At 40.8% G+C, this 27,500-nt stretch overlaps 2 protein-coding genes and 8 non-coding genes across 10 annotated transcripts in view; 5 read left to right on the top strand and 5 right to left on the bottom strand.

Annotated features, from left to right (window-relative positions):
• Positions 1–3,498: 3,498 nt before the first annotated feature.
• Trnan-guu (transfer RNA asparagine (anticodon GUU)) lies at positions 3,499–3,572 on the top strand. Its single transcript has one exon. It is a non-coding gene; the product is annotated as a tRNA-Asn (tRNA).
• Positions 3,573–4,052: 480 nt separating this feature from the next.
• Positions 4,053–4,125, bottom strand: Trnaa-cgc (transfer RNA alanine (anticodon CGC)). The gene has a single exon. It is a non-coding gene; the product is annotated as a tRNA-Ala (tRNA).
• A 1,095-nt stretch (positions 4,126–5,220) lies between these two features.
• Trnaa-agc (transfer RNA alanine (anticodon AGC)) lies at positions 5,221–5,293 on the bottom strand. Its single transcript has one exon. It is a non-coding gene; the product is annotated as a tRNA-Ala (tRNA).
• A 495-nt stretch (positions 5,294–5,788) lies between these two features.
• Positions 5,789–5,862, top strand: Trnan-guu (transfer RNA asparagine (anticodon GUU)). The gene has a single exon. It is a non-coding gene; the product is annotated as a tRNA-Asn (tRNA).
• Positions 5,863–6,342: 480 nt separating this feature from the next.
• Positions 6,343–6,415, bottom strand: Trnaa-cgc (transfer RNA alanine (anticodon CGC)). The gene has a single exon. It is a non-coding gene; the product is annotated as a tRNA-Ala (tRNA).
• A 1,698-nt stretch (positions 6,416–8,113) lies between these two features.
• Trnan-guu (transfer RNA asparagine (anticodon GUU)) lies at positions 8,114–8,187 on the top strand. The gene has a single exon. It is a non-coding gene; the product is annotated as a tRNA-Asn (tRNA).
• Positions 8,188–9,837: 1,650 nt separating this feature from the next.
• On the bottom strand, positions 9,838–9,910 carry Trnaa-agc (transfer RNA alanine (anticodon AGC)). The gene has a single exon. It is a non-coding gene; the product is annotated as a tRNA-Ala (tRNA).
• A 548-nt stretch (positions 9,911–10,458) lies between these two features.
• Trnan-guu (transfer RNA asparagine (anticodon GUU)) lies at positions 10,459–10,532 on the top strand. Its single transcript has one exon. It is a non-coding gene; the product is annotated as a tRNA-Asn (tRNA).
• Positions 10,533–12,892: 2,360 nt separating this feature from the next.
• On the bottom strand, positions 12,893–25,164 carry LOC138026953 (ubiquitin-protein ligase E3A-like). Its single transcript, XM_068874431.1, has 8 exons — positions 23,485–25,164; positions 21,481–21,710; positions 21,075–21,138; positions 20,505–20,729; positions 17,248–17,368; positions 16,873–17,159; positions 16,143–16,313; positions 12,893–13,717 (listed from the first exon to the last, which is right to left on the bottom strand). The coding sequence occupies exons 1-8, from the start codon at positions 24,994–24,996 to the stop codon at positions 13,310–13,312; spliced, it is 3,018 nt and encodes a 1,005-aa protein (XP_068730532.1). The 5' UTR covers positions 24,997–25,164; the 3' UTR covers positions 12,893–13,309.
• A 67-nt stretch (positions 25,165–25,231) lies between these two features.
• The window catches only part of LOC138026630 (glucosamine 6-phosphate N-acetyltransferase-like), a 9,491-nt gene continuing 7,222 nt past the window's right edge, over positions 25,232–27,500 (top strand). Inside the window, exons 1-2 of the mRNA XM_068874053.1 lie at positions 25,232–25,274; positions 27,333–27,489. Of these exons, the coding sequence (XP_068730154.1) occupies positions 25,263–25,274; positions 27,333–27,489 (169 nt within the window). The 5' untranslated portion in view covers positions 25,232–25,262. The remainder of the gene's footprint in view (positions 25,275–27,332; positions 27,490–27,500) is intronic.

Below are 27,500 nucleotides of genomic sequence, written 5' to 3' on the forward strand. Positions count from 1 at the left end.
CTGTCTTTGATGTACGAAGGTATTGACTTGACTATGGGTATCATGATTTTGTCTAAATAGCTCGGGATAAGTTCCGTTGGGCAACTGCATGCTGCAACAATTGGACTGCCTGGGTCGTTGGGTTTGTGAAGTTTAGGTTTGAAATAAATGAATGAGGTCCTACGAGTATTGATGATGATATTTTGGGCGGTGACTGGTAGTTTTTGTTTGATTATGAGTTCCTGAATGGTTTCTTTGACAATTTTGTTGTTGGCGGAAGTTAGGTCTTTGTTGACTTTGGTGTAAAAAGTGGTGTTCGAAAGTTGCAGAATTGATTCTTGTTGGTAGAGGTCGGTGCGCCAAACGACTATAGCGCCGCCTTTGTCGGCTGCTTTAATGCAGAGGTCATTCCGGTTTTTGAGATTTAAGAGAGCAGTCCATTCTTCTTGAGAAAGTTCGGAAAGTTTGGTGTTGCGACTGAATTGAGTTTAGTTTATGAAGATCATGGTGGCATTTTTTTATGCGAATTGGCCTTCTGGAACCCTGCGAGCAGTGCCTCCTTTTGTCTTTTTCAAGATGGCGGCGAGATCTGGCATATTAGGCTTGGGTTCAAGACTGTATCCTGGCAACATGCAGCGCATATTCAATAAAAATCTTACTCGATTCATGCAGAGCCTTTCTCGAGAACGCCAAAATCAATCAAGCAAAAGAAAGGCTCTGCTTGCAGAGTGGCCTTCTGGCGGAGTCCATTTTGATTTACGCATGGTTAGTGTTTCAAAAACGTCTATTTCTGTAGTGTCGGGTTGGTCTTCTTTTTCAAGGAAAAATGCTTTTAGTTGAACGCGGCGAAGAAATTTTTCGACATCTTGTTTGGTTGTTAATTCGTCGCTTTCTTAGGTTATAGGAAATAAGTTAAGGCCTTTGCTAAGAACATATTTTTCAGCGTCCCACAGTGGTAGAATTTCTCGAATTTTGACTACAGTGTTTTGGTTTTCAAAAGGTGTTGCCCTGTTTTCTTGAGGATTCGTGAGCTTTTCTAGCTCGTGGTTCTTAGTTTGTTCTAAGTGGTTGCAATGTTTGCAAATAGATCGTAGCAAGACTGAAGGACATACAATGGAAAGCTGAGAGCGACGTTCGATAATTTGCTTGTTCAGTTCGTTGCGTTTTGAGCACATGGCTCTAATTGCACTTGCGTGAAAAAGTGTTTTGAGCTCGCTGAATTTCGTGAAGGTATTTTTGGTAGAGCGAAGTGAACTATTGTAGAAAAACGACAACAGACATAGACTCGCTCATAGAAAGATGAGATTTCGTGCAGATTTCGTGCGCGGAAAAAAAAAAAGACAACAGACTATCAATTGAGAATTCGGATATCGACGATCCCAGTATCTCCCGTATGCGGAGAAGCGTGATACTGGTGTGTTAGTTCGCGGAATAAATGCCCTCAAGACTGAGTACTAGTGGAACGGAATCAAAGAATTGTTAACAACCTCTTGAAAGGCGTTGTAGCCGTGTTGTTTCGTCAACAAGTGTTCGAAATAGACATGAACTGACTATACTCGGTAAAACAAGAACAGGGAGTCTTTTCATGGAGAGTCCGGGTGCCTTTGGAATCGAAACGTCACAAAGCGGAACACAAAGAAATCACAGATTTCGTGCGTGGAAAAAAGCGCCCTCCAGAGTCAGCATCAGTAGAATTCGGCGAGAATCAAAGGATCGTTAACATTTTCTTATAAAAACACGTTCTAGGCTAGAAGAAATAAACTCATTCGCCCCAGTGACTGGATTTTTGTCAGTCGCCATGAATGTCCCTGCCATTTCACACTCTCCAGGTGAATGACGCGCCACTGGTCAGGTGTTCAAAGTGTTTATCCGATGGATAAGTCATTATCAAGCCGTTTCTGAGAAACTTGAAGATTATTGTGGAATAGAGCTTTCACAAACAAAATCACAAACCCTGAAACTGTAGTGTTAGTACACAGAATAAATGCCCTCAAGACTGAGCATTAGTGGACCGAATCAAAGAATCGTTAACAACCTCTTCAAGGGCGTTGTATAGGCGTGTTGTTTGGTCGACAAGTGTTCGAAATAGACATAAGCTGACTATACTCGTTAAAAGCAGAACAGCCGGCAGAACAGACAGGCTGTTCATGGAGAGCCGGATGCCTTTGGAATAGAAACTTCACAAGAGGAAAACAAAAAAATCACAGATTTCGTGCGCGGAAAAAATGCACCTTCAGTAGAATTCGGAATCAAACGATCCTTAACAACTTCTTAAAAAACAAGTTCTAAGCAGGTTTTTTTTTTTGTCGTCAATGCTTTCATTATTCCTAAAAATGACTCAAAATGCCTGCAGGAAATTTAAAGACTTATCGTAGAATCGTGGCGAAATCGCTTAGTACGTTCAGATGTTAATTAAAAGAGTGGCGATTCAGGCCAGGGCACAAAGCAGCTGTAAGCTACGAAAACAAGGCTAGCCTAGCAATGAGTTACGGGCCAATTAGAACATCATGTACTTTATCACCTTTTTCTAAGTGGGTCTATGTATAAGGTCTTTCCCTTGAACGAAGGTGATTCCTATTAACTTGCCGAGTAGATTACAGGCAACTTTCTTTCAAAAATTACATTAAAAGCGCGTTTTCGTTCCAAAACTATGTGCTTTGGAAATGGAAGAAATGACGTCTTTTGCGAGCTGGACACGTCGAGCTCATCCGCCCAAGTGACTAAACCTTTTTCAGTCGCCATGAATGTGCCACAGCCATTTCTCACTTTCCAGCTGTGGGATGTACTACTGGGCAGGTGATTCAAGTGTTGAACGAAAAGTTTGTTTACAAGTTGGCAGCTGCTATTTATTTCATGGAATTCTCTCCTTTCAAGACAAGCTAGACATGAGGTGACTACACTTAGCAAAAGGAAACGGACTGTCAGTGGAGAATCCGGGTGTCGATCCCGGTACCTCCCGCATGCTAAGCAAGCGCTCTACCATTTGAGCTGATTCCCTGTTGCAGTAGTGTCTGAGAAACTTGAACATTCTTGTCGAATAGAGCTTTCTGGAGTGTCAGTACACGGAATAAATGCCCTCAAGACTGAACATTAGTGAAACGGAATCAAAGAATCGCTAACAACCTCTTGAAGGGAGTTGTAGGCGTGTTGTTTGGTCGACAAGTGTTCGAAATAGACATAAGCTGACTATACTCGTTAAAAGCAGAACAGACGGCAGAACAGACAGGCTGTTCATGGAGAGTCCGGGTGCCTTTCGAATGGAAACGTCACAAAGAGAAACACAAACAAATCACAGATTTCGTGCGCGGAAAAAATGCCCTCCAGAGTTATCTTCAGTAGAATTCGGAATCAAACAATCCTTAACAACTTCTTAAAGAACACGTCCTAGGCTGGTTGTTTTTGTCGTCAGTGCTTTTTTCATTCCTAAAAATGACTGGAGGGATTTAAAAGACTCATCGCAGGGTCGTGCACAAGATTGACTACTCTAATTTTGCACAATAATATAGTCGACCAAGGCTTGTCTCTGTGGCGCAATCGGTTAGCGCGTTCGGCTGTTAACCGAAAGGTTGGTGGTTCAATCCCACCCAGGGACGGTTGATTTTGCTTTTTAAAGGGCAGCTGAAAGGTTGAAAAACAAGGCTGGCCCGGCAATGATTAACAGGCCACTTAGAAGATCACTTAAGTGATCAGCGAGTCTGTGAGCAAGGTCTTTCCCTTAAAGGTGATTTTTATTCTCCTGTATAGTACATTGCCGGCACCTTTCTTTCAAAAGTACATTACAAGCGCCTTTTCGTTCCAAAACTATTTCTTTTCAACATGGACGAAATGACGACTTCTGCAAAAGGAACACCTGGAACCCATCCGTCCCAGTGGCTGGCCGGTTTGTAATGTCCAAGCCATTTCTTGCTCTCCACCTGTATGATGTGATACTGGACGGGTGTTCCATGTGTTGAAAGAAAAGAGACCTTGATTTGAAGTTAGCTGCTGTTCATTTTTTCATGGAATTCTCTTCTTACAAGAACGGCAAGACATTAGGTGTCGGACTACACTACGTAAAAGATAAAGATTGTCAGTGGAGAATCCGGGTGTCGATCCCGGTACCTCCCGCATGCGAAGCGGGCGCTCTACCATTTGAGCTAATTCCCCGCTGCAGTGGCGTGTGGGAAACTTGAAGAATCTTCTTAAATAAAGGAACACAAAATCTGATACTGAAGTGTTAGTACACGGAATAAATGCCCACAAGACTGAGCATTACTGAAACGGACTCCCAGAACCGTTAACGACCTCTTAAAAGGCGTTATAGGCTTGTTTCCTCGACAAGTGTTCGAAATAGGAAAATAAGTCAAGTATTATTTAGAAGTCCGTGTAAATGGCAATTTGCCTTGATGCCTTGGGATTCTAGCTTTCGAGAAACGGTAGACACAAGCTGACTACACTTGGTAAGAGAAGAACATACGCGCTGGTTATTGAGAGCCCAGGTGCCTATGGAATGGAAACGTCACAAAGAGGAACACAAAGAAATCAAAGTTTTTGTGCACGGACAAGATGCCCTCCGGGATTCAGAATCAAAGGATCGTTAACAACTTCTTAAACAACACTGTTCTAGGCTGCTTGCTGTTTTTGTCGCTACTGCTTCTTTCATTTCTAAAATGACTCAAAATGCCTGCAGAAATTTGAAGACATCGTAGACTCGTGGCGCAATTGTTTAGCACGTTCGGCTGCTAATTAAAAGGTTGGTGGTTCAGGCTCACACAGGGCGCAAGGCAGCTGTACGCTACGAAAACCGACGCTAGCCTAGCAATGAGTTACGGGCCAATTAGAACATCATGTACTTTATCACCTTTTTCTAAGTGGGTATATGCATAAGCTCTTTCCCTTAAGCGAAGGTGATTCTTATTCACCTGCGAAGTAGATTACGGGCACCTTTCTTTCAAAAATACATTACAAGCGCCTTTTAGTTCCAAAACTATTTTCTTTGAAAATGGAAGAAATGACGTCTTCTGCGAGCTGGACAGACCGAGCTCATCCGCCCAAGTGACTAGATCTTTTTAAGTCGCCATGAATGTCCCAACCATTTCTCACTCTCCAGCTGTGGGATGTACTCTTGGGCATGTGTTTTAAGTGTTGAACGAAAAGTTTGTTTACAAGTTGGCAGCTGCTATTTATTTCATGGAATTCTCTCCTTTCAAGAGAAGCTAGGCATGAGGTGACTACACTTAGCAAAAGAAAACAGACTGTCAGTGGAGAATCCGGGTGTCGATCCCGGTACCTCCCGCATGCTAAGCGGGCGCTCTACCATTTGAGCTAATTCCCCGTTGCAGGATCACAAAACCTCATACTGAAGTGTTAGTACACGGAATTAATGCCCTCAAGACTGAGCATTAGTGAAACGAAATCAAAGAATCGCTAACAACCTCTTGAAGGGAGTTGTAGGCGTGTTGTTTGGTCGACAAGTGTTCGAAATAGACATAAGCTGACTATACTCGTTAAAAGCAGAACAGACGGCAGAACAGACAGGCTGTTCATGGAGAGTCCGGGTACCTTTCGAATGGAAACGTCACAAAAAGAAACACAAACAAATCACAGATTTCGTGCGCGGAAAAAATGCCCTCCAGAGTTACCTTCAGTAGAATTCGGAATCAAACAATCCTTAACAACTTCTTAAAAACACGTCCTAGGCTGGTTGTTTTTGTCGTCAGTGCTTTTTTCATTCCTAAAAATGACTGGAGGGATTTAAAAGACTCATCGCAGGGTCGTGCACAAGATTGACTACTCTAATTTTGCACAATAATATTGTTGACCAAGTCGTGTCTCTGTGGCGCAATCGGTTAGCGCGTTCGGCTGTTAACCGAAAGGTTGGTGGTTCAATCCCACCCAGGGACGGTTGATTTTGCTTTTCATAGGGCAGCTGAAAGGTTGAGAAACAAGACTGGCCCGGCAATGATTAACAGGCCACTTAGAAGATCACTTAAGTGATCAGCGAGTCTGTGAGCAAGGTCTTTCCCTTAAAGGTGATTTTTATTCTCCTGTAGAGTACATTGCCGGCACCTTTCTTTCAAAAGTACATTACAAGCGCCTTTTCGTTCCAAAACTATTTCTTTTCAACATGGACGAAATGACGACTTCTGCAAAAGGAACACCTGGAACCCATCCGTCCCAGTGGCTGGCCGGTTTGTAATGTCCAAGCCATTTCTTGCTCTCCACCTGTATGATGTGATACTGGACGGGTGTTCCATGTGTTGAAAGAAAAGAGACCTTGATTTGAAGTTAGCTGCTGTTCATTTTTTCATGGAATTCTCTTCTTACAAGAACGGCAAGACATTAGGTGTCGGACTACACTACGTAAAAGATAAAGATTGTCTGTGGAGAATCCGGGTGTCGATCCCGGTACCTCCCGCATGCGAAGCGGGCGCTCTACCATTTGAGCTAATTCCCCGCTGCAGTGGCGTGTGGGAAACTTGAAGAATCTTCTTAAATAAAGGAACACAAAATCTGATACTGAAGTGTTAGTACACGGAATAAATGCTTACAAGACTGAGCATTACTGAAACGGACTCCCAGAACCGTTAACGACCTCTTAAAAGGCGTTATAGGCTTGTTTCCTCGACAAGTGTTCAAAATAGGAAAATAAGTCAAGTATTATTTAGAAGTCCGTGTAAATGGCAATTTGCCTTGATGCCTTGGGATTCTACCTTTCGAGAAACGGTAGACACAAGCTGACTACACTTGGTAAGAGAAGAACATACGCGCTGGTTATTGAGAGCCCAGGTGCCTATGGAATGGAAACGTCACAAAGAGAAACACAAAGAAATCAAAGTTTTTGTGCACGGACAAGATGCCCTCCGGGATTCAGAATCAAAGGATCGTTAACAACTTCTTAAACAACACTGTTCTAGGCTGCTTGCTGTTTTTGTCGCTACTGCTTCTTTCATTTCTAAAGTGAATCAAAATGCCTGCAGAAATTTGAATACATCGTAGACTCGTGGCGCAATCGATTAGCGCGTTCGGCTGCTAATTAAAAGGTTGGTGGTTCAGGCTCACACAGGGCGCAAGGCAGCTGTACGCTACGATAACCGACGCTAGCCTAGCAATGAGTTACAGGCCAATTAGAACATCATGTACTTCATCACCTTTTTCTAAGTGGGTATATGCATAAGCTCTTTCCCTTAAGCGAAGGTGATTCTTATTCACCTGCAGAGTAGATTACCAGCACCTTTCTTTCAAAAATACATTACAAGCGCCTTTTCGTTCCAAAACTGTTTTCTTTGAAAATGGAAGAAATGACGTCTTCTGCGAGCTGGACAGACCGAGCTCATCCGCCCAAGTGACTAGATCTTTTTAAGTCGCCATGAATGTCCCAACCATTTCTCACTCTCCAGCTGTGGGATGTACTCTTGGGCAGGTGTTTCAAGTGTTGAACGAAAAGTTTGTTTACAAGTTGGCAGCTGCTATTTATTTCATGGAATTCTCTCCTTTCAAGACAAGCTAGACATGAGGTGACTACACTTAGCAAAAGAAAACAGACTGTCAGTGGAGAATCCGGGTGTCGATCCCGGTACCTCCCGCATGCTAAGCGGGCGCTCTACCCGTTGCAGTAGTTTCTGAGAAACTTGAACATTGTTGTCGAATAGAGCTTTCACAAACAGGATCACAAAGCCTGATACTGAAGTGTTAGTACACGGAATAAATGCCCTCAAGACTGAGCATTAGTGAAACGAAATCAAAGAATCGTTAACAACCTCTTGAAGGGAGTTGTAGGCGTGTTGTTTGGTCGACAAGTGTTCGAAATAGACATAAGCTGACTATACTCGTTAAAAGCAGAACGGACGGCAGAACAGGCAGGCTGTTCATAGAAAGTCCGGGTGCCTTTCGAATGGAAACGTCACAAAGAGAAACACAAACAAATCACAGATTTCGTGCGCGGAAATAATGCCCTCCAGAGTTACCTTCAGTAGAAATCGGAATCAAACAATCCTTAACAACTTCTTAAAAACACGTCCTAGGCTGGTTGTTTTTGTCGTCAGTGCTTTTTTCATTCCTAAAAATGACTGGAGGGATTTAAAAGACTCATCGCAGGGTCGTGCACGAGATTGACTACTCTAATTTTGCACAATAATATAGTCGACCAAGGCGTGTCTCTTTGGCGCAATCGGTTAGCGCGTTCGGCTGTTAACCGAAAGGTTGGTGGTTCAATCCCACCCAGGGACGGTTGATTTTGCTTTTCAAAGGGCTGCTGAAAGGTTGAGAAACAAGACTGGCCCGGCAATGATTAACAGGCCACTTAGAAGATCACTTAAGTGATCAGCGAGTCTGTGAGCAAGGTCTTTCCCTTAAAGGTGATTTTTATTCTCCTGTAGAGTACATTGCCGGCACCTTTCTTTCAAAAGTACATTACAAGCGCCTTTTCGTTCCAAAACTATTTCTTTTCAACATGGACGAAATGACGACTTCTGCAAAAGGAACACCTGGAACCCATCCGTCCCAGTGGCTGGCCGGTTTGTAATGTCCAAGCCATTTCTTGCTCTCCACCTGTATGATGTGATACTGGACGGGTGTTCCATGTGTTAAAAGAAAAGAGACCTTGATTTGAAGTTAGCTGCTGTTCATTTTTTCATGGAATTCTCTTCTTACAAGAACGGCAAGACATTAGGTGTCGGACTACACTACGTAAAAGATAACGATTGTCAGTGGAGAATCCGGGTGTCGATCCCGGTACCTCCCGCATGCGAAGCAGGCGCTCTACCATTTGAGCTAATTCCCCGCTGCAGTGGCGTGTGGGAAACTTGAAGACTCTTCTTAAATAAAGGAACACAAAATCTGATACTGAAGTGTTAGTACACGGAATAAATGCCCACAAGACTGAGCATTACTGAAACGGACTCCCAGAACCGTTAACGACCTCTTAAAAGGCGTTATAGGCTTGTTTCCTCGACAAGTGTTCGAAATAGGAAAATAAGTCAAGTATTATTTAAAAGTCCGTGCAAATGGCAATTTGCCTTGATGCCTTGGGATTCTAGCTTTCGAGAAACTGTAGACACAAGCTGACTACACTTGGTAAAAGAAGAACATACGCGCTGGTTATTGAGAGCCCAGGTGCCTATGGAATGGAAACGTCACAAAGAGGAACACAAAGAAATCAAAGTTTTTGTGCACGGACAAGATGCCCTCCGGGATTCAGAATCAAAGGATCGTTAACAACTTCTTAAACAACACTGTTCTAGGCTGCTTGCTGTTTTTGTCGCTACTGCTTCTTTCATTTCTAAAATGACTCAAAATGCCTGCAGAAATTAGAAGACATCGTAGACTCGTGGCGCAATCGTTTAGCGCGTTTGGCTGCTAATTAAAAGGTTGGTGGTTCAGACTCACACAGGGCGCAAGGCAGCTGTACGCTACGAAAACAAGGCTAGCCTAGCAATGAGTTACAGGCCAATTAGAAGATCATGTACTTTATCCCCGTTTTCTAAGTGGGTATATGTATAAGCTCTTTCCCTTAAACGAAGGTGATTCTTATTCACCAGCAGAGAAGATTACCGGCACCTTTCTTTCAAAAATACATTACAAGCGCCTTTTCGTTTCAAAACTATTTTCTTTGAAAATGGAAGAAATGACGTCTTCTGCGAGCTGGACACGTCGAGCTCATCCGCCCAAGTGACTAAATCTTTTTCAGTCGCCATGAATGTCAAAGCCATTTCTCACTATCCAGCTGTGTGATGTGCTACTGGGCAGGTGTTTCAAGTGCTTAACGAAAAGTTTGTTTAGAAGTTGGCAGCTGCTTTTTATTTCATGGAATTCTCTCCTTTTAACACAAGCTAGACATGAGGTGACTACACTTAGCAAAAGAAAATAGACTGTCCGCAGTGGAGAATCCGGGTGTCGATCCCGGTACCTCCCGCATGCTAAGCGGGCGCTCTACCATTTGAGCTAATTCCCCGTTGCGAAGTGTTTGAGAAACTTGAACATTTTTCTCAAATAGAGCTTTCACAAACAGGATCACAAAGCCTGATACTGGAGTGTTAGTACACGGAATAAATGCCCTCAAGACTGTGCATTAGTGGAACGAAATCAAAGAATCGTTAACAACCTCTTGAAGGGCGTTGTAGGCGTGTTGTTTCGTCGAGAAGTGTTCGAAATAGGCATAAGCTGATTATACTCGTTAAAAACAGAACAGACGGCAGAACAGACAGGCTGTTCATGGAGAGTCCGGGTGCCTTGGAATGGAAACGTCACAAAGAGGAACACAAAGAAATCACAGATTTCGCGCGCGGAAAAAATGCCCTCCAGAGTTACCTTCAGTAGAATTCGGAATCAAACGATCCTTAACAACTTCTTAAAGAACACGTTCTAGGCTGGTTGTTGTTTTTGTCGTCAGTGCTTTTTTCATTCCTAAAAATGACTGGAGGGATTTAAAAGACTCATCGCAGGGTCGTGCACAAGATTGACCAGTGGAACTTTGCACAATAATATAGTCTACCAAGACGTGTCTCTGTGGCGCAATGGGTTAGCGCGTTCGGCTGTTAACCGAAAGGTTGGTGGTTTAATCCCACCCAGGGACGGTTGTTTTTGCTTTTCAAAGGGCAGCTCAAAGCTTGAAAAACAAGGCTGGCCTACCAATGATTAACAGGCCACTTAGAAGATCACTTAAGTGATCAGCGAGTCTGTGAGCAAGGTCTTTCCCTTAAAGGTGATTTTTATTCACCCTAGAGTACATTGCCGGCACCTTTCTTTCAAAAGTACATTACAAGCGCCTTTTCGTTCCAAAACTATTTCTTTTGAACATGGACGAAATGACGACTTCTGCAAAAGGAACACCTGGAACTCATCCGTCCCAGTGGCTGGCCGGTTTGTAATGTCCAAGCCATTTCTTGCTCTCCACCTGTATGATGTGATACTGGACAGGTGCTCCATGTGTTGAAAGAAAATTTGTGACAACTACATAACAAAGCATTAGCTTAGCGAGATAAAGATGCTATGTCACCCCCGACGTAATTAATAACCAACCATTCTCGAACGGGTGCGGATTCTTAAATAGTGCACGTTAGTACTTAACACTAATATATAGATTTAGCAAAGCCTAAAACCGGAGCTCTCTGGTTATTTATTCTTACTGCCTCGAGGGTTGGTGAAAATAGAAGGTTTCGAATTGTTCGCGTTTTGATGTTTCCAGTTGCTGCTTGAATAATTAAATCATTTTCTTTGCCTTCTTCTCTAGCAAAATTCATTGCCTAACTAGTGACTTCCACGGTAAATTTTACGCTAAAAACCGATATCGCATGAATCACGACGCGATGAGTACGACATCGGCTTTTCGAGTGAAATTTACTTCACCAGTTTGGCAATGAATTTTTCTTCAACCGCATGAGTTTTAAAAGAAAACAAGTACATCCTCAACGAGCTAATGGAAAAGGAAAAAAGCCATTTCAGAGTCAACTGTCAATAGCCAACGAATAGGAATCACGCTAAAATTAGAAGACGTAAAAAAAAATAACTTGGTCAGTTCAAGGTCAAAGAAGAGTTTTACTGATGTTCTTTATTCCACTTTATCCCTAAAAACAAAATCATCCACATTACGGCAAGGCAACCAAAGGACGACTTTCAAACAAGATCCGCTCCAACACTTAAATAACGTTTAGGTGCTTTAAACAAACTTCTGAAAACACAAGCTAGTGAGATTTCCCCCTAATTTTACGAGAACTCATTGCGATTACGTGTTTATAACATAAGGGCAAAACTTTCTTGTCACTCGAGGCACAACGAAAACCAGTTGGGAAAACGGATTAAAAAAGCACTTGTTCGCTCGCATTTTATAGCAAAGCAAACAAACAAACCAACTTTTTCTCTATGTCCAAAAGAGTACAGATGATTGTTATTTACTTCCAGTTGACAATAAAAAATCTATTTTCATTCCTGAAAAACCAACATTTCTCGTATCGATGGGTTACCCTATTTTTTTAACAATGGTGCTCCGCACGCGCGCGCTCCGCTACAAACAATCTTACTTGAAATGACCGGGTTTTGGCTTTCTTGTTTAGCCCTGAAGTTGAAAATTGTTATGTATTTGTCATAAACTGTCACACCTGACTGTAGCGTAACCATTTTAGTCATGACCTTTGTGGAACGGAATCAAAGATCGTTAACAACCTCTTGAAACACGTTGTGGGCTACTTGTAAATGAAAAATCTGGCTGTTGAACCTGCGACACTCAGGCTCCACTTGTTTGAAGGCGGGATAAGTTTATCCGATGGATAAGTCATTATCCTGTAGTTTGTTTCTGTGAGAAAGCTGGATTTAAGTATTTGCTCGCGTAACCGCGAATATGTATACTCTAAGCACATTTAAGTAAAGGCGAGTTGGAAAATTTTGCACCCTCGATATATCCTCTGAATAGCGACTTATCCACTGAGTGGATAAAGTTACACAGTCTTTGAACGACTTCGGCCTGGGGCCTGTTTCTCGAAAGTCCCGAAAACGTTTCGGGCCCGAAAAGCCATTATGTGAAATTGTCAACCACTTGTTTTACAACGACGATCTTTTAACATGTTTTCAAGCTAACAAAAAGAAAAATGACTGTGAAGTTTGACGACTCAAACCCGCTCTGTTACTGAGATACAACGGAAATTGTGACACCCGAATATGACCCGTAAAGTTTCGGGACTTTCGAGAAACTGACCCCTAACTTCTTCATTATTCCTGAAGGAAGTTTAATCATAGGCTCAGTCACACTGTAACTGTTCATCAACTCTGTTCGACGTTTTCAGAACGCGCACAACGGAAGACTGATGACTGCGTCCATAAAACTGGATTTTTGCTTACGACCAGGATTGCGCCAAAATGGCACAAAACTGCGTTGATCGAGGACGCGAAAATGTCTTGCTGGTCTCTTGCTTGAAAATAAAGAACTTGAATAGATTGTTTTAGCAAAGTATTTATCATTTTATTGGTTTACCAAAATACCTGGATTTATTACTTTATTTGTTTTTAATGAGTATCTGCACGTGATTTGGTCTCTAAGGTCAGATACCACGTTTGCAGTGGGCAAAAACAGACTCTCCTTAATGGTTCCTGCTATTTTACAGTTGATCCACTTTTATTTTTTTAATATCTCGTCGAGAATGGTGAAAGTAGCATTTCCAAGCTTCAAGATTTCAAAACTTTCTGGTGGAGAATTCCCCTGGAACCCCCCACCAATTTGCATCTCCGGCCCTTGCTTGTTATGCCCCCCCCCCCCCCCCGCCCCCCAATACAAAATACGCTCCGTTGTCCTTGCCTGTTTCTGAAAGGTAAGCGAATCAGCTATCTGAAAGCTGTGCAAGGTTGGCAGTTTGCACTAAATTCAAGTCAAACCAAACCCCTTACAGTTTTCAATGGCGACAATCAGTCTCTCCATAAGCTTTTCCTTGCTGTTGTACTCAGGCAGGAGAAGACGGTTGAAGCATGTTAATGCAGCCGGAAGTCTGTCCGAGTCCTCCCCATGCCGCTGCACAATAAATGTCAAGTTCGCAAGTCCCTTTAGAGGTACCCTATCACTTCCGGTGACGAACATCAGGAAGGCCTTCTTTTGCCCCACAGTCATTTCATTGACCACCTCCCAGAGCATTTGAATAGCAGGATGATTGTAATTGTAGCCATCCTCATAAGTTGCTGCTAGCTCAAGTTCGTGAAAGTTTATGACAGGACAGCCACATATTAACAGCTCCAATTCATCAGGGCGAAACAAAGTTAGGGCTTCACCTCCACACACCTGAGAGAGAACATAAGATGATCATTTCAACTAATCTACAACCACTCGTATCAGCAATTTCAAGTTAATACAACGAAAACACATACATTTAGAAAAGACAAAGCCACTTTCTTTGATTCTTGCAGTTCCGTCATTTTTGAAGCTTCTAGGAAAGTTCTCCGTTATCCTCCTTCGTCCCAACGATCGAAACGTTCATTCTCCTAACTAGTACCATGGATTTCTTTGTTGGGTAGTCATGAGAATTTGGTGTTATATCAAAATCGCACCTCTTAAGCTGATAATATTCTTCATTCTCAATACTTGGCGGACTGACGTTTCATTGAAATCGTGAGGAGAACTTACGTACCGATCACTCCTGGAAATCAAAGAGTTTTAAACTTGCGTCTTTTGTCGTGGGAAGTGAGATTGAAACGTGTCCATGACTACACTTTACGTGCAAAGTTGAGCGAACTTTTAATCTCTAGACCCTATTTTTGAGGTACGGTGAGCAAAGGCATTCACAGCAAACTTAGTGTCGTGTCTATCAAGAGGGCAATTAGCAACATGGATTTTTTACTAAATAAAGCACTGGCCCGGGTTGCTCGAAGAATGGTTAGCCATTGACCAGCATGTTAATGGCTAGCCGTTAACCAGCATGTAATACCTCTTAAAAAATGCTTAGCGAGCCAGGCTAGCCTTTCCTGTAGGTTCTTTATTTGTTGTTTTCTTAGTACTGAATTCACGCAACGAAATACAAGTACGTCTATATCTCAGACAAAAATTTTATAGACCATTTTACGGATAAGGCGGCTATTTTGAAGTCCATTGTTTCAAATAGCTATTATGGAATTCTAAGGATTAGATTTGTTCAAGATTTTATTATTATGCACTATTTCAGAAAATACATAATGGGCACAACAGTAAAAAGAAAGAAGGAAAATGACTCATCATACACTAGTGAGAAAAAGTGGAAAAGTGCGTAGTGTCCATAGTAGCAAAAGCTTTCGAGATAGCCACCACCACAGGAATAGACCCTTCCACGGTTTTTGACCGCCATCTTGGCTGGGGGGGCAAAGCACGGCTAAATTTACAGTAAATGCATGGGATTTTGGCCGACTTTGAACCACAGTAGCACCGCTAAAAAGAGATAGATTTCCAACTTTTTCCACTACTTTAAAATAGTTTTATTGATATCATTCATTCAACAGAAAATAAGGCCATTAAGGAAGGTACGACGTCCATAAATTCGAATCGTAAATCTTCTCATGTTGCTTCTATTTTTTCGGCAATTTGCCGTGATGGTTCTAGAAGGGTTTGTATGGAATCTTAAAAATTCGTTTATGGTCGTTGTAGCCTGAATCTGTTCTTTGTATTTCATGAAAATAATCTCAGCATAAATGTCTTTTAAAAGACACTATCACTGTGGAAATCCGTCTCTTTTTAGCGGCGCTACTGTGGTTCAAAGTCGGCCAAAATCCCATACATTCACTGTAAATTTAGCCGTGTTTGCCTCCCAACCAAGATGGCGCCAAAAACAGTAGAAGGGTCCATTAGATGAAAGGAAAAAATATATATATATGCAATATATATATATAGAAGTGAGCTGGCAAAATTGGATGTACAGATAAAAATTAAATTAATTTTAATAAATTAACAACTTGACAAATTTACATAAATATACTGTGACATTATTTATATCAATGAGTTGCATCTTAGGAGTCTTAACATTAAGTTCGCAAACACACAAAAAAATAATAATAATTAGGAAGGTTGGGATTATGTTTGGCTGTCAAGGAGGTAGCGCTTATACTGTTTAATAAATGAAGGAAAAGGTACAGTTTTAATATTACATGATATATTTTCCCAAATTCTACAAGCTAACAGGGCAAATTAGTATGCATTTGCCCTCTTAGAATCCCATAATAGCTATTTGAAACAATGGATTTCAAACTGTCCACCGTATACGTAAAATGGTTTAGTTTACTGTTTTCTTGTAAAGTTTTAATTGCTATATTTTTATGTGCCAGTTTCCACAATTTGCTCAGCAGCTACTAATACCTTGCGACACGTTGTGGGTGTAAAGTCTTTTTTATGAGAACGTTGAAAAACGTGCCTAAGTATTTGAGTTAATTGTCCTGTTAGACTACAGCCTTACATTTCTTTTACTCGTTTTTTCCCAGGTGGTCGAGAAAGAGAAAAGTAAAAACTGCCCGCGAAAAACGCGCGTGAGCTTGACGCCTTGCCTCGACCACAGCGCCCACGCGTTTTTTGCGCGCAGTTTTCGCTTTTCGCTTTCCCGACTATCTGGGAACCTGGAACAGGCTAGTCCGTAACTTGGTGCTGGTTAATTGCAATTGGTTTTATGTCACACTGATTCTTCCATACCTACAAATTTGTATTAAATTTCTTCCAATTAAAGTTCCGCTGACAATGTTCAACGACCCACCTTATGAAATCCACGGGAAAACGCCATAAACTGTCGTTCAACAGATTTGACAAGGAGATGCTCAACATAGAGCGTTACGAACAGCTCTCTGTTACTCTTTGTAACCGGAATGTTCTCCCCATTCGAAACAAGCTCAGCACTCCGAAGTTTACCATACTGGCTTGATGAGACCTATTAACACATAACACAGTTTTTATAACGGTTTGTCATCACTGCAACTGCCCTATCTTGCTAAAGAAAATAGTAAACAATTAAAGCCTTATTTCCATTTATGATATGAGGTGGTTTGCTGCACACGGTCTGTTGCAATTTAAGGCTTTAAATCCAGTTCTACTTCTCCGACATTGTCACGCTTCCGACGCACACAAGCCTACCAGAGATAGACCGCAACACCGCCTTGTGAGACGGTGCTTGTGGTCTCTTCTATGTCGAGACGCAAGCTGGTTGAGTCAGTGGAATTTTGTCACGTAATCGATAGAAATGGCCGTGGGAAGTCTCTCTCGTCCGTTTCTCGCGATTGCGTGACAAAACGCGATTGACCAGAAAAGCGCGCAGCTCGACTGACCGAGATAGGACCCTGAGTATTTGTCCGGCAGGGGTTCGATCCTGCGACCTCCCCGAACCAACCGGCGTGACCAGAAAGCGGAAATATCTCCTGCGCTTCAGAGACTTTGTTCGCACAGGATCGTTTACAATGCAGGATAACCAGAAATGCAATAAATTACTATACCTGGAAACTGTAACAAAACGTATTTTCCACATCTCCATCAAATTCCAGTAACTGCATCAAACTCTTGGCCAGGGAAGGTTGGACGCTCATCAAATCTTGCAAATCAAGCTTTTCTCCCTGGAGCTTCTTGTAAATGACTTGTGGAAAACGTACATCTAATATGACGCCATTGTAGATTGCCAGACCGAGTAGAATACCAACCAATTCAAACTCTTTCTCGGACTCTAATGACGAATCGTTGAGCCAAACGCTTTGACTCTCTTCGATATACGTGAACATTCCATAGCCTGCAACGTTAATTGTGATAAAAATTCATCTCATGCTACCTGGAAAGATGTAGACAGCAATACTAAAAGGAGTGTTCACAATATTTACCAGGGTCAAAAATGGCTTCCACGATCATATGAAAGAATTCCTTTTGCAGTCCTCCCATGTCAAGGCCTTGTTCACCTCCACCGACATATTTTATTTTCAAAGGCTTTTTCAAGTCAAACTCCTACACAAAAAAACGGATATCAGAAAAAAAGTAAAGACTCGACCAAAATAATACAGAGATTAAGCATCGCATTAACGTGAAACGGCGAACGCGAAACGGTGGGCTAGCTGCTTGTCATAAAAGCATGAAAATTATGTTATCCTAACTTGTCTCTCTCTTTATCAAAAATTACTTGATCGCCTGCTGCTAACACGCAAAGAAATGAGCTCATTTCAAACGAGTTTCTTCCATTTTTGGCAAAACGTAAACTTTAGTCCGACGTTTGCCGTTTGCCCTAAACGCGATGCTTAATCCTTCCATGTCGTAAAACCAAAACCAAAGTAATTACTTTGGCCAATCAAAAAGGACGGAGACAATCCAGTCAACCAATCAAAATACGAATGAACATTATTCTCTGCCATTTTGACACAATTCCCAAAGCTTATTAACCCTATACCTCCATTCTTCCTTACATACAGTCTTGTTACATTACTATTAGGGTGACGTTCCTTGTGCATCGTCATGAGTTTCCTATTCTTCTTTTCTCCACTTGATGACTCCTGTCCCGTATCTCATGAGAGAGACAGCCCGTGTGTTAGTCGCCTTAATTTTGTTCCTTTCATTCAGGTTTGAAGACATGACAAGACTCGCCCTTCTTGGATAATCCATTTAAACACTTCCCTCATTTCTTTTTCTTTGACCGTATCCATCTACAAAATTCCAGGTACTTATATCCCTCGTCCTCAACTTCCTTATAAATTGTCTCTCCGTTCGCTATCTCAATTCCGCTACTTTTTCCGTTAACTTCCCACGCCTCAGGGTTATAACACCACACCTTTTGATCCTAAACTCTATCTCAATATCATGACTGATGACGTGGGCAGTAGATGTTAAACTGTCAATCTCATAGTCGTTTTTTTTTTTTTTTTTTTGCAAAAAGCTTTAAATCAGCCATGAATAATAGATGGTTGATCTTAATACCATCTAGCGCATAGCCCAGTTTTACTTTCCTTAAGATATGGGTTAGGGGTACACACGACAAATGATAAACTGTTTTCCAGGAATATACCTTTAAGTATGTTGATATCCCCCAGCTCCTCCCCACACGATGTCAATTCTGTCTACCATTTGTCAATCAACCTCTCTATGGACCCCATAACATTGGCTGATAGGTGTGCAAATTGCAAATTGAGTGGTGTTTTGATCCAACCATGGGGGAACATGTGGTAGGCTAAATGTTATAGTCTACCCATGTCATGGCTGGGTTCTGATGTCTAGTTTTACAATCCACTAGGATTGTTTTATTAATAAGAAGGTGGTCTTTTGCACCCCTTCTGCTCTTCCAGTAGAATCTGATTCTCCTCAAGGAACTTACACATGGTCTCAGAAATGATCCCAGTCATACATAAGTTTCTGCATCAGTTGCAAGCAGGATAGTGGTTGAAAATTATCTACTGCATTGCCTCTAGCAGGGTCCTTCTGGCAGTTCTTCCTGTTGTCAGCCCAACGGGTATCTCAGTTTGCTTGGTTGTTTATTATTTAATTCACTTGAGTGGTGCTTCGTTCATGCAAAGATGTTAGCTTCTTTAACCAATAGCCCAGATAGCCATTGGGTCCTATAAGTCAGTCTATCACCATCATCATTTAGACTTTCATTCAGTAGGCCAACAAGTGGTGAGGCTGAAAATGTATTTCACACCCTGCCATCAACCAATCAGGTCCCATGGTTACCTCGCCATGTTGATAAAGTATTAAATTTGACCAATAAATGATTTTTAGGGGTACTCCATTTGGGTACTCCATAGGGTACTCCATGGAGTACGGCTCCACGTTTTGTCCTCTCCTATTTAGCCGTTGGTGCTTCAGAAGATGGATTCCGCACAATTATGAAAATAGCATTAAAGTGCCCATAACCTAATTTTTCTCACTTAGTCATCTGAATCTACACATATCTCATAGACGTTTCGCGAAAAAAAAATTGCGATTTTTCCAAAACGCGATTTGAAAATGAAATTAGAAAACGTTCAAATTTGCCGCCATTTTGGCTCACAATTCGCCTTAGTCTTCTATCGATTCTTCCCGGTCACAATACTGCTGTGACGTAGATTAAGGAACACGTGCCTTCAAGTGAAAAAGGAACAGCGATATAAAGAGTATAGTAAGGAATAATTCCCTTGAAAATGCCTAAAAGATGCGTAACCACTCGATGTAACAACATAGCTGATCCTAAAAAAAGAATAAGTGTACGTAGGAATCCTTCGACTCGCAAAACGCAATACCTCAAAAAAGAAGGAAAAATGGTTGCAGATTTTGTCTTGGTAAAAAGAAGCCTGGTAAAACTTCTTCGCTGTGCTAGATTCACTTCAAAGAGTATGACTTTCAGTATTGTATGGACAGCAAAACGAAAAGATCGTTGAAGGCGGATGAGATTCGCTTACAGGAACAGACATAAGCGTTGACTTTAATTCCCTCGCGAGACCTTCCTTATCCTCTTGTTCTTTTCTGTAATTTTGTAGCGATTCCTCGTCTGCTAATGGTTCTTCCACGTAAGGTTCCGTGTAGTTCTGGGTTTCAATGCTAGCGCTGGCTGACTCGTCAAGAACGGCAACTGCTCGCCTCAAATTCTTTTTTTTAAATCGCCAGTTTATTCACTTCCAGATTCAGAGACACTTTCCTTGATGATAAATATAGGCATGATTGATTTTTTTTGTTTACTGAAAAATACCAAAATCGATCGCTGAGCGATACCTTGGCGTTGATTAGTAAGAAAAGGTAAGACCCACGCCAACAAGCGTTCCTTAATCTACGTCACAGCGAGCCTGTGAGGTCCTGACCAGCGGAAGGGGTGTACCAAATAAAAGTAGGATTGAAAAAATCGTAGAAAATTCGCCTCTCGCTGGAATTGAAAAATTCTTTCGCCAAAGTTCATTTTTTAATGTGGACTTTCAAATAGGAAAATAAAACTTTTCAAGTTATGGGCACTTTAACATCGCACTACTATCGGACATTGGCAAAAGATAACCGACAAATGAGTCGGGTGCTGCTTTATGTAATAGACCCTAGCCCCTTTAAACAACTACCTTGCTCTTACTCCTACATCTCTGTAAACTAGCCTTACCGGTACTTGCACATGATAACCCAGAAAGAGTTTGTTTACCTTGAGGTGAATTTGGTTCAGAGTGTCTTCAATCAAGTGATCACGACGAACCTCTAAAACAAGAAAAGGACACATGGCAGATTTCACAGCATCCGTCAAGTCAGGTTCATCTTTCTGAACCTCTTCTCGTATTCTCCGAGCCTGTTGCACTCGTGCTTGATGCACAATTGCATTTTGATACTCTACTCTCATCTGTGAGACGGCATCAATTTTCAGCACTCGCACCTGAATAAAAAGAAACTTCATCTCAACAGAAATCAACAATTTACTTGAATTAGTGACATTGGAGCCTTCAACATCCCCAAAAGTCTTTAATGACAAAGCGACTTAATACCGACCTTCAGTTTTGGCTACAAGACTAATGTTGCATATCAGAACAAGCTTTCAAATTATTAAATTCAAGTGTTAACTGGTTCTTGTTATTGACACCCATTACATTTTTATCCCATGGTATAAAGACTAATAAAGAAGTTAGATTTCTGTGAGCCCAACTTTCTTTAAATATTGCAAATTTATTCCTGCATTAAAACTGGTGTGTTCAGTGAAACTGGAAGATTGCTTATGTCCTACCTTTGATGTTGGATCCAAAATAAATGGATAATCAAGAAGAGATGACTTCTTACCACTTTCCAGTCTAAAAGACAAAGAAAGCAAATACATGTAAGCCAAGGATTGTTTTCCATCATCAAGTACTCTTCCTACTTGCCATTCAACCCACACATCTAGTCTTAAAGCAAGTATTCTGGAACAAGAACATCACCAGCACTGCGGCCAGAAAAGAATTTCAAAGTAAATCTGCTGAATATTTAGGTCAGTAGGTAAGCATTAGAGAATGTTAACAGAGTTTGTTGGTTCAACGTGCAATCCACTGGTCAGGAAGAATCACTAGCCAGTTGGAAAGACCTATCAAGCGTTTTTGCAAGTCGGGCTTCAGTGCATGATCCGCAAAGTGCTATGATTAACAACACACGCTTACCCTTTCGTCTCATTCACTGATCTCCAGTGTTCATATTCCTTCTTAAAATCCATTTTCAGTGACAAATCTTCATTATAAAACTCCGAAAGGGAAACAAATTGCTCTCCTTTGCTTTTGTTGATATTGCAACAACTATCGTACAGTAGAGCAAGAGCTTTGCACGTCTCAAGCAAGTGTGGCTCGTTGCATTGACCTGGCGAAATAATGTTGCTCAAGTACACCTCAAACACCTAAAAAGAATGTCCAAACAAAAACATCAAAATTTATTCCTGATCAAACTACACTAGTACTGGTGGCTTCTTTATAAAATTAACAACAGGCAGGAGTAACTTATTAGAAGAGATGGGGTATTTTAAATAATAGTTATCAAAGGAAAGACTGCTTACTTAATTAAGAGGGCTACCATACGTCATTAACATTCTATCAGATCCTATTAAAGACACCCACCCTAAAACCTCTGGACAATGTCACTATTGACGACTCAATTTTTGAGCAGTCAGATGTTAAGTTCTCTGGTAGTCAATTCTGACTCGAGAGGAAAACTGGAGTACCAAGAGAAACACCTTCAGTTCAGGTTCAGATCAATAATAAATTTAATTATTATTTACTGAAACAGGCCACATACATGTATACTGTTTGACTGCAGAAGAGGGAGGTGCAGATAAAGATGACTATGCAAGCAAAAATTACAGGCATTGGAGAAGATCTGTCATCTAGATGGTAACTTTGTCTGACTTACAGGACTTGAATTTGGTGATTAGAAGGGACCTGGTGTTTCCTTTGGGCAAGCCATAATAAAAAGAACAATGCACTTTATTTAAGTTTTAACTATATTTAGTGCTGAGGCACAAACACACCAATAATTATTTCAATACAATTTTTATTAAAATTCAGTTAGAGACAAAAGGCATCATCTCGACGCTCTGGGGAATTAATAAATATAAGGATTTGTATGAGTTTATTCCAGGGAGCATCAAGATGATGTCTTTTGTTTCTGACTGAATTTTAATCTATCGAAATTGGTCAATCAAATCAACACATATCAAATTGTAGGTTGGTTTATGGGGAGGAAAAAACCAGGGTACCTGGAGAAAACCTCTTGGAGCAGAGTAGAGAACCAACAAATTCAACTCCACCCACATGTGATGACAGATCTGAGAACTGAACCAGGGCAATATTGGTGGGAGGAGAGTGTTCTCACCACTGCAATGGTGTGATAACTATTTCAAAAAACTTCACCCTCTTCCATTACTTAAATTATGAAGAAGCTTCCTCTAAAAAACATACCCAATTCAAGACTTGAGTGAACAAACCATACCCTATAATTTCAGATCAAAATGGATAAAAAACCATACCCTTTGAGGCAGCACATACCCACATGGGGAGTACCCCTTCCACCCTCCAACCCCCCCACCCCCTCCCAGCACCTTATTCAAAATAGTTCACTTAACGTCAAAATACATGTAATATTCTTCAGTTGAGAGATTTCAAAGAAATGTTCCCTGCTAGCAGAGTTCTCTTTTCGTTTGCGTTCGCTGTGCTGATACGTATGGGAAAAGAGACCTCTGCCATGGGGTCGATTCTCGCTTTGATCGAACCGCTGTCCACAACCTTGGACGGCACGACTACAAACCGCATGCCCCATGATATGTTTGCTGATTGTGACTTATGCCCGCTGCGTCTCACACATTACTTTTCAGTATTTCCGCTGTTGTTAAGTGAACCCACACCACGTGAAGTATCACGTGAGGATTCAGTCGCTAAGTAACCATACATGCATACGCATACTCAACACAACGAGTTTCAAGCCATAGCAGAGGTCTCTTTTCGCGTACTCGTCAGCCAAGAGAAAGCAAAACGAAAAGAGATCTTGCTAGCAGGGAAAAAGAAATGATGACCAATAAAAGTAATTATTAGTAGTATTATTATATCGGTTATCATTTCTTTGAAACCTGTACATCCCCTTAATACACCCTATCAACCACTGCATTTCTGTTAACATACCTGAATTAAGTGTTTGAGAGAATCCATGTCATAGCTTGATAAAATACCAGTCATTGCTTGCCATGAATCTGTGGGTAGGTGACTCAACACCACACAAAGTTTACGCAAAATTGCCTGCGATTCTTGGACAAGAGGGTTCTCCAATAAAACAATCAATTGTGCAACTTCATCAGGGTTTATAATAGTTGAGCACAGAGACGCAAGGTGGATTTCTATGGAATTAATGAAAGGTTGTATGAAAATGACTTTTGGTTCAAGGTTAAGAAGAAGTTTGTATGCTTCCCTAATAGCAGGAATATCTAGGAGGTCACGATCATCTCCTTGACCTGTCCTAAAACTATCATTTAGAGCTTGGGATGACGTAAACACCGTCCTGATGGTGTTAATAAGAAATGCTGGGTCTTTACACTGTTTGTAATTCTTGACAGAGGACTCCAGCATTGGTAGTGTAAGGTGCGTTAAGGAGAACTCATTTATCATGTGACCTGATGACATCTCAAGAGCACATTCCTTCTCGAATTCTTCCAAGTCAATAACATCATTGAGTGAACTGTTTGAACTGAACAGCTCTGGTGGCATTCCAGGCAATGAATGGTCGTTCACTAAATTACCCGACAAATTTAACTTTGAGAATTCTGAGTCTAAGGCAAACACATGTTTCTTTGCTTCTTCCTTGACTTCCAATGAGGGCAATTTCGTTGCTCTTTTGTCAGATCCTTCAAAATCTTCCACTTCATTTGCAGAGTTTAATACGCTAGAGGATCCTGTTGCATGATTTCCTGAATTTTTCCTCTTGTCCTCATTCTGCAATGGTAACTGTTTCAAACTTGTAGCAGAACCTTTTCTTGAAAGGCTGGGCTGAAAGAAAGTCTTAAAGGGCGTCGTCGAGAACATACAATGAAGAAACGGTCTGGGTTTGTTTGGCTCTCCACCAAACAGATTCGTTGGTAAGGGTCCGTGTTTCATTCTTTCTTCAATACAAACATATTTTTTACTTCTCGTTGCTAATTCTATGCTCATAACTCCAGCAACATCAGGAGTAAGGCGAATCCCATCTTTACTGGAAAAACAAAACTTGTTTCTACAATCATTCTTTCCACAACCCTTCGTAAGTTGGCAATAATAACACTTTACTAACTCTTCAAAATGGCTCTTGATTTCCGAGAACGACGAATTAGGTTCATCATAGCTTCGCATAGGCATAGCCTCCTTCAAAGATAAATTGGAATCTGAGATAGCAGCAAGATTGCTAGCACTCAAAGTTTTAGCACTGGCTTTCAGAGTGTTTATCTGAGCCAAACTGGAATATTTCTTGGAGCTGTCTAAATTTAAACTAGTCAAAGAACCGCTCAGCACATCTTTGCGAAGTTTAGGTTGGCTGGAATGTTTCGTCAATTTGTGAAACTTGGCGATCGACTCTGTGGATTGCAGAGAATGTCTTTTTGAGTGAGCCATAGGAATTTTTGGAGGTCTTGCTGAAACAACAGCGTGACTGCTCAAAACATCATCCATTTCGAAGATAAATTTCCTTCATCAAACAACAAAAGAGTTTTCCCTTTTTACATACAAAAACAAGGGACCAATCGGTTTCTTAGGAGTAAAACCTTGAAGTTGTACGTTTGACAGTTTGCGTGCGTTGTCGTTACTCATTCCAGAACAAAAAGGCGCCATGTTCGTTGCCGTGACGACTGTAACAATGGTCAGAGGCCTTCGTGGAAGAGTAGTTTCCAAATATGGTTGTGTGATGTGTTACTTGGCAATTTCACTTCCTCCAAAGCATGGCGAAAGTGGTAGGGAAAAGTTTTTTATATTTTTTGTGACTTTTTTGTGTTAAATTTAGCTTGATTCTCGACCTTAGGAGTCGTCATAGAAGTAGTAGTAGTAGTTAGCTTTTAGACAAGATCAAAATAGCGATCTCTGTGTGACTAATTTCCTGATTAATGTTCATTTACATCTGATTCATTTAAGTTTAAAGGTATATTGGGGGTTCAGTTCTGTAGTTTGCAGTCGTTGCTGGATTTTTCCGTAAATAATACACATTTTCTGCTTCCTTTTTAATCAAAAGAGAACAACCTGTTGTTTTTTACGTGGAATTTGTCGTTGTTTTCATTTGAGAGGACATCATCACTATTACACCATTTTGGAATTGCGCAGGGAACTGGGGCGAGTTTCCAATTTGAACCAATCGATAAATTGACACCATCACATGAAGGATAACATTGAGATTGGTCATCTGTCCAAGTTTGATGCTTTTAGGTCAAACAGAGACCAAGTTACCGACTTTAAAACACGGTTAAAAATCCATACAAACATCTATGATTTTGAGGCTGCGTCCCCCAAAACCATTTCTTTTATGATTTCTGTAATATTCATATGTTTTTCATGTCTCCTATTTCCAGATGGAGGACCATGACAGGATTTTCCAATTGCCCCAAATCTGATAAAAATTTTTTAAGAGTTTATAATTATGGTTTTGGGGGTCGCAGCCTCAAAATTAGAGACGTTTGTATGGATTTTTGACTATGTTTTAAAGTCCGTAACTTGGTCTCTAGTCAACCTAAAAGCATCAAACTTGGGCAGATGACCAATCTCAATGTTATCTTTTATGTGATGGTGTCAATTTATTCATTGGTTCAAATTTGAAACTCGCCCCAGTTCCCTGCGCAAATAATTATTAGAAAAATTATAATAATAATGATTGAAATTTTTATTTAGCTGACCACAATAACCTCGCACCTAGCGCAGCAAGGTCCATATAAAAATGACCGAGGGCCAATATTCCTCACTACAGTCCAGAGCAAGCAAGGTTATTAAGTTGTTTATTGAACATGGCATCAGTTCTTGAAGCGATCGGACACTTCTCCACTTGGTGATGTCTTCCATCAACAAACTTTGAACGGCAGCGTTTACAAGTAAAGGAAATTCCTCCTTTTTAAAAACTTTTTGAATTTCCAGAGAGAGAAAAAATACAGAAATGGGCAATTCCCATGGTAATGGTATGTTCTGTAAAATCCCAACCAAAAACCAGCCAATCAGACTGCTCCAGTTAGCTTGAAAATTGCTTACAATATAATAATAGTAATTATTATTATTGTTATTTGCTCTGCTACAGTGTAAGTGGGGAGACTGTAAATCAAATCACAACACATGAAGTTAACATAATATAGGCATGAAAACACTAATTTCTCCTTGGTCCATTATCTTTATGGTGGTAGCATATGGATTGCAGAAGCTGCTTTTGTCTTTAATTTTGAGTACTTAAAAAATACCTACAGTGTATGCGCCAATCAAGTGTCATTAATTAAACCAAAGCCAAGTTGATTTTTTGGGTGACTTAGCACCTCTCGTAACGTACTGTATATGTACAATGTGATTGCTTCACTACCCTAGCCAAAAACAAAAGGCTAAACAATTTAAACAATGAAACGGCTTACAATACCAAACAATAGCTGGTTACAAGAGCTGCTACACTACTTCAGCCACTGAATCACAGTTAAGGACAGTGCCTACTATTGTTATTGCGCATACGTTCTGCGCATCTTGAGATACTCAGATTTCCTATGGGTGGTTCTTATTAATACAGTGATTAATATTTTTGCCTGGTTTAAAACTATGCAGAGAAAGCAGAACTTAGCAAGTGCTCTTGGCATCCAAAAAGAAAATTGGGCGAAACCACGCATTTTTCAGAGATAATAAATCTTCAATTTGGAAAAAAACGCCATACAGTGCTTTGTATTTTAAAGCTTTTTACAAATAATTATTGTTGATTAGTCATCTTCGAAAAATGTGTGGTCAATTGATAAGCGTGTGTGACAAGTTTCAATAATTCTTACTCCATTTTATTGTAGGATGAAGAGGATTCAGTGCCCATGTTTGACAGACAATTGTTAAAAGAAGTTGATCTTAGTAAAGGTGTCTCCAGATTACACGAGTGTGGGTTATCTATCAATAATCCTGGTGATAATTTAGTTCTGAGGCCGTTATGCAGTGGCGATTATGAAAAAGGTATTGATTGA

The sequence above is a fragment of the Montipora capricornis genome, chromosome 12, assembly GCF_036669925.1.
Source record: "Montipora capricornis isolate CH-2021 chromosome 12, ASM3666992v2, whole genome shotgun sequence".
NCBI classification, from domain to species: domain Eukaryota; kingdom Metazoa; phylum Cnidaria; class Anthozoa; order Scleractinia; family Acroporidae; genus Montipora; species Montipora capricornis.

What these genes read in the sequence shown, in the direction of transcription:
- LOC138026953 (XM_068874431.1), bottom strand. Translation starts at nt 24,996, where the DNA reads ATGGATGATGTTTTGAGCAGTCACGCTGTTGTTTCAGCAAGACCTCCA. An exon ending in TGAACCAAATTCACCTCAAG is followed by an intron (nt 17,369 to 20,504) that starts GTAAACAAACTC and finishes TTTTTTGTGTAG; the next exon opens with GAGTTTGACTTGAAAAAGCC. An exon ending in CGTTTTGTTACAGTTTCCAG is followed by an intron (nt 16,314 to 16,872) that starts GTATAGTAATTT and finishes ATGTGTTAATAG; the next exon opens with GTCTCATCAAGCCAGTATGG.